At 36.3% G+C, this 3,581-nt stretch overlaps 1 protein-coding gene across 1 annotated transcript; it reads left to right on the plus strand.

Annotated features, from left to right (window-relative positions):
• Positions 1-729: 729 nt before the first annotated feature.
• LOC118056330 (21 kDa protein) lies at positions 730-1,685 on the plus strand. The gene has a single exon (XM_035068507.2). The coding sequence runs from the start codon at positions 830-832 to the stop codon at positions 1,439-1,441; it is 612 nt and encodes a 203-aa protein (XP_034924398.1). The 5' UTR covers positions 730-829; the 3' UTR covers positions 1,442-1,685.
• Positions 1,686-3,581: the final 1,896 nt, after the last annotated feature.

Genomic DNA, 3,581 nt, shown 5'->3' on the forward strand with positions numbered 1-3,581 from the left:
GTTGAAATTGTTTTTTTGATATTGTCAGGAACACTTTTATTGCTTTAGCATTCTTTTCTTTTTTTAATTTATGTTGAAAAAAAATTAAATAGGCCCCACAGTATAGCTGCTACCACCCATATAATAATGTCTATTGAAGCAATATAATCAAACATAACTTTAGGCCCAAGTCCAGTTATCCTTGTATTATTGTCCCATTATACAATCAATATTAAGATTAGCTAGAGTAAATTGTTTACATTCGTGGATGTGTGTAGCTTCATTTCTTGAAAACTTTCTGGAATTTCTGATGTGTCATAGACTCTACAACTCTATTCCCAGGGCTCTGGAGAAGATTTCTTGATCTATCAGTAGTACACACACACACACACACACACACACAGAGAGAATATATACAAGACAAAAATATAAGATTATAGCTGACAATTTATTTCCTTTCTTTCAAGCTAATTCTTTTCATTGTGCTAAACTTTCCTGAATCCTTTCTCCCCGATTAAATTGATATAGGACATTCATAAGAACAAAAAAATTGTTCAGATTCCTTTGTCTATTGTGAATAGAGGACCACAGACACTCGTCTACAAGTGATCTGAAGGTTTCAATCGTTTTCCAAAAGTGACAATCCTATTTCAATGCATGTGAATCAGTACTGCCCCATCTCATCTTTCCCAATCGCTTCTTCTGTTACCAATCAATAATTCAAGAAATTGTGCCCCACATTTTCACTCTCCATTACAGTTGATGTAGGGCATATTACCCTTTAAAAGGTTTACAGTAGGACCTTTTGCTTACCATCCACACACCATCCCTCAATAACAATTCCACAGTAATGGCATCTTCAGCAGTTTCAAAGCAATCCTTTTGCCGTAGCCTTGCCATCTTTAGTACCACCCTAGCATTCTTTTGTGTAGCGAAAACTTGCTTCGCTGGAAATTTTGAGCCTCAGGTTGAGTCTGGTGATGATTTTATTAAAACCTCGTGTGGGGTTACGAGGTATCCAGACTTGTGTTACAAGAAACTCTCAGCTTATGCTGATACCATTCAAGATAATCCTACACAATTAGCCAACGTTTCACTGTCAGAGACCCTAAAAAACGCAGAGTCCACGTTAATCATGGTGCAGAAGCTATTGAAAAAACGCAAGTTAAGGCCTAGAGAAGCTGGCGCCATAAAGGAATGCGTCGAAACCATGAAAGACTCGGTCGATGAACTTCAGAGGTCAATGGTAGCAATGAGCGATCTTGAAGGCCCAGATTTTGATATGGAAATGAGCAACATACAATCATGGGTAAGTGCTGCCTTGACGGACGAAGATACCTGTATGGATGGCTTTCAAGATAATTCCATAGATGGGAAGGTCAAGGATACTATAAGGAGCTATATTGTGACAGTTGCTCAGTTAACTAGCATTGCCTTAGCTCTCATTAACAGTATTCATTAATCACCTCTAGTTAACTTAATTAGCCATAAGTTGCTTACTCCTCTTCTCAAGTGTGTCTCAATATAAATTAAAGCAAATCCATGGATTGTTTGCCCTAGCAATTTGGTTGGTTGTAATAAAGTTTGTATTAATTTGTTTGTGCTAGATAAGACCACCCATTCTTCCTTATTCTCTGCTAATTTAGGCAGGCATGTTCCAAGGCATAGAGTTCACTAATTAATTAGGTAATTAGGTACACCAAATTAAATAATTCAGAATAAATCAAATCTCCTGAAGTAGATTAGGACTAGATATGCATCCATATCTTTGAAGAAATTAGTGAAACCAGAATTAAATGTAGCATGAATTAAACAAAATATAGGTGTTCTTGGTAGAGGTAATATTTGAATTTTTAATGTTCAAGCTGCCATGAGAAACTTAATTTCCATTTCAATCAAACTTGTTAGTGTTTGATTTTTTTTTCATGTACAAGTTCATCGACCCTAATTAGATGTGATTATAAGTTTTTTTTTCCCTAAATTATTAAAATTTATTTTTCAAATACATGGTATTTTTTCCTAACGTCTGAAAAGAGAGAGAGAGAGAGGAAAAGACCATTCCACCTGATTGAATCATTAGCCTAATATTCGTGCACACAAGTCTGCCTAATGTCTTCAAATAATGCTCTTCCCCAAAGCAATTAGTGATCACTGCATCATTGTCCATACAAAAAAGAGACCTGAACATAATACAGAACACACATGTTCAATCATCTAGTAAATTTCATTTGGGCAAACAACCTAATTTAATGGCTATGAAAGATTGAAAAAAAATCTAGGTTAGAAAAAAATCAATGTTAAAAGTTTATTTTTTTAAGGAAACATAGCAAAAATTCGAACCTAAATTCCCATTTTTACTCGAGATTGAAAACATGGGATTGTTTGGGCTAAAATCTTGATAAGGCCCATAGCTTCGAATCATGCTTCCAAAGTTTATAAAAGTGACAAAATGCCCCCTAATTTGGAGAAAAGTTCAAATAAGTATTCTGAAATGACCTCCAAAATTAAGAATATTATAATCCTGCCCTACCAAACACCATAGTATGCATCCTTACCTACTTATGCCTACCCTTCCTCCACCTCTCCATCTCTACCACGGACTTGATTGTAGACGGTTTTCTTCGAGAAATACACTAGGGGTGAGCAAAAAAACCGAAAAACCGATTAAACCGAGAAAACCGGAAAAAAAAAAAACTAAAAAAACCGAATCGTAAAAAAAAAACCGATTAGAAAAATTAAAAAACAAGCCGGTTCGGTTCGGTTTCGGTTTTAAAAAGCTGAAACCGAATAAACCGAACCGAACCGAACCGGTTCAAGTAAAAAAATTAATAGTACTATAAATACCAACTTTTCAGCTTTCCCCTTCTCTTTTCTAAACCCTAGCCGCCACCCATCTTTCACAATCTTTACCTCTCAACTCAGCCCCCACCCCATCTTCACTCTCAACATTTATCGTCCATGTTTCTCAATCTTCATCTCTCAGCACAGCCCCCCTCCCATCTTCATCTCTCATCCCTCAACCTTTCTCACAACCCCCCATCACAGCCCCCATCTTCATCTCTTATCTCTTAACCTTTCTCACAATCCTCCCTCAACATCTTCATCTCTCATCTCTCTCAAACTTTCTTTAAGGCTTTAAGCACAACTCCCCTCCCCCCCCAAAGTAGATCCGGTGAACGAACCATCATTATGTCTCATCTCTCAATCTTTTTGTTCTTTTCTTTAAGCATAGTCGACTAAGCTCATGGATTAACAACCAAACAGCAGCTCTGGAGCCCCCCTCTCTTCAATCTTTATCTCTTAATTTTTGTCCTTGTTTAGTTTTTTATTTATTTTTGTAGATCTATTATGTATTCATTTTCTATATTTATTTACAAGAATGTTGATTTGCCATTCATGTTGCGATTACTGTAATGGATGTTGTGATAATTATTTTCAAATTTTCGTTTGAATCTTGTTTTTTTTGGCTTTCTGATTCAGAAAACTTGCTTGATATGTGTGGCCAAGATGCAATCGGTTTATTCCTGTTTTTCCTTTCAATTAACCGAACCGAACCGAACCGAAACTGGTCGGTTTGAACCGGTTTCGGTTCGGTTTTGGTT

The sequence above is a fragment of the Populus alba genome, chromosome 15, assembly GCF_005239225.2.
Source record: "Populus alba chromosome 15, ASM523922v2, whole genome shotgun sequence".
In the NCBI taxonomy this organism is placed as follows: domain Eukaryota; kingdom Viridiplantae; phylum Streptophyta; class Magnoliopsida; order Malpighiales; family Salicaceae; genus Populus; species Populus alba.

Excerpts from the sequence above, each read along its gene's own strand:
- LOC118056330 (XM_035068507.2), top strand. The coding sequence starts at position 830 with ATGGCATCTTCAGCAGTTTCAAAGCAATCCTTTTGCCGTAGCCTTGCC.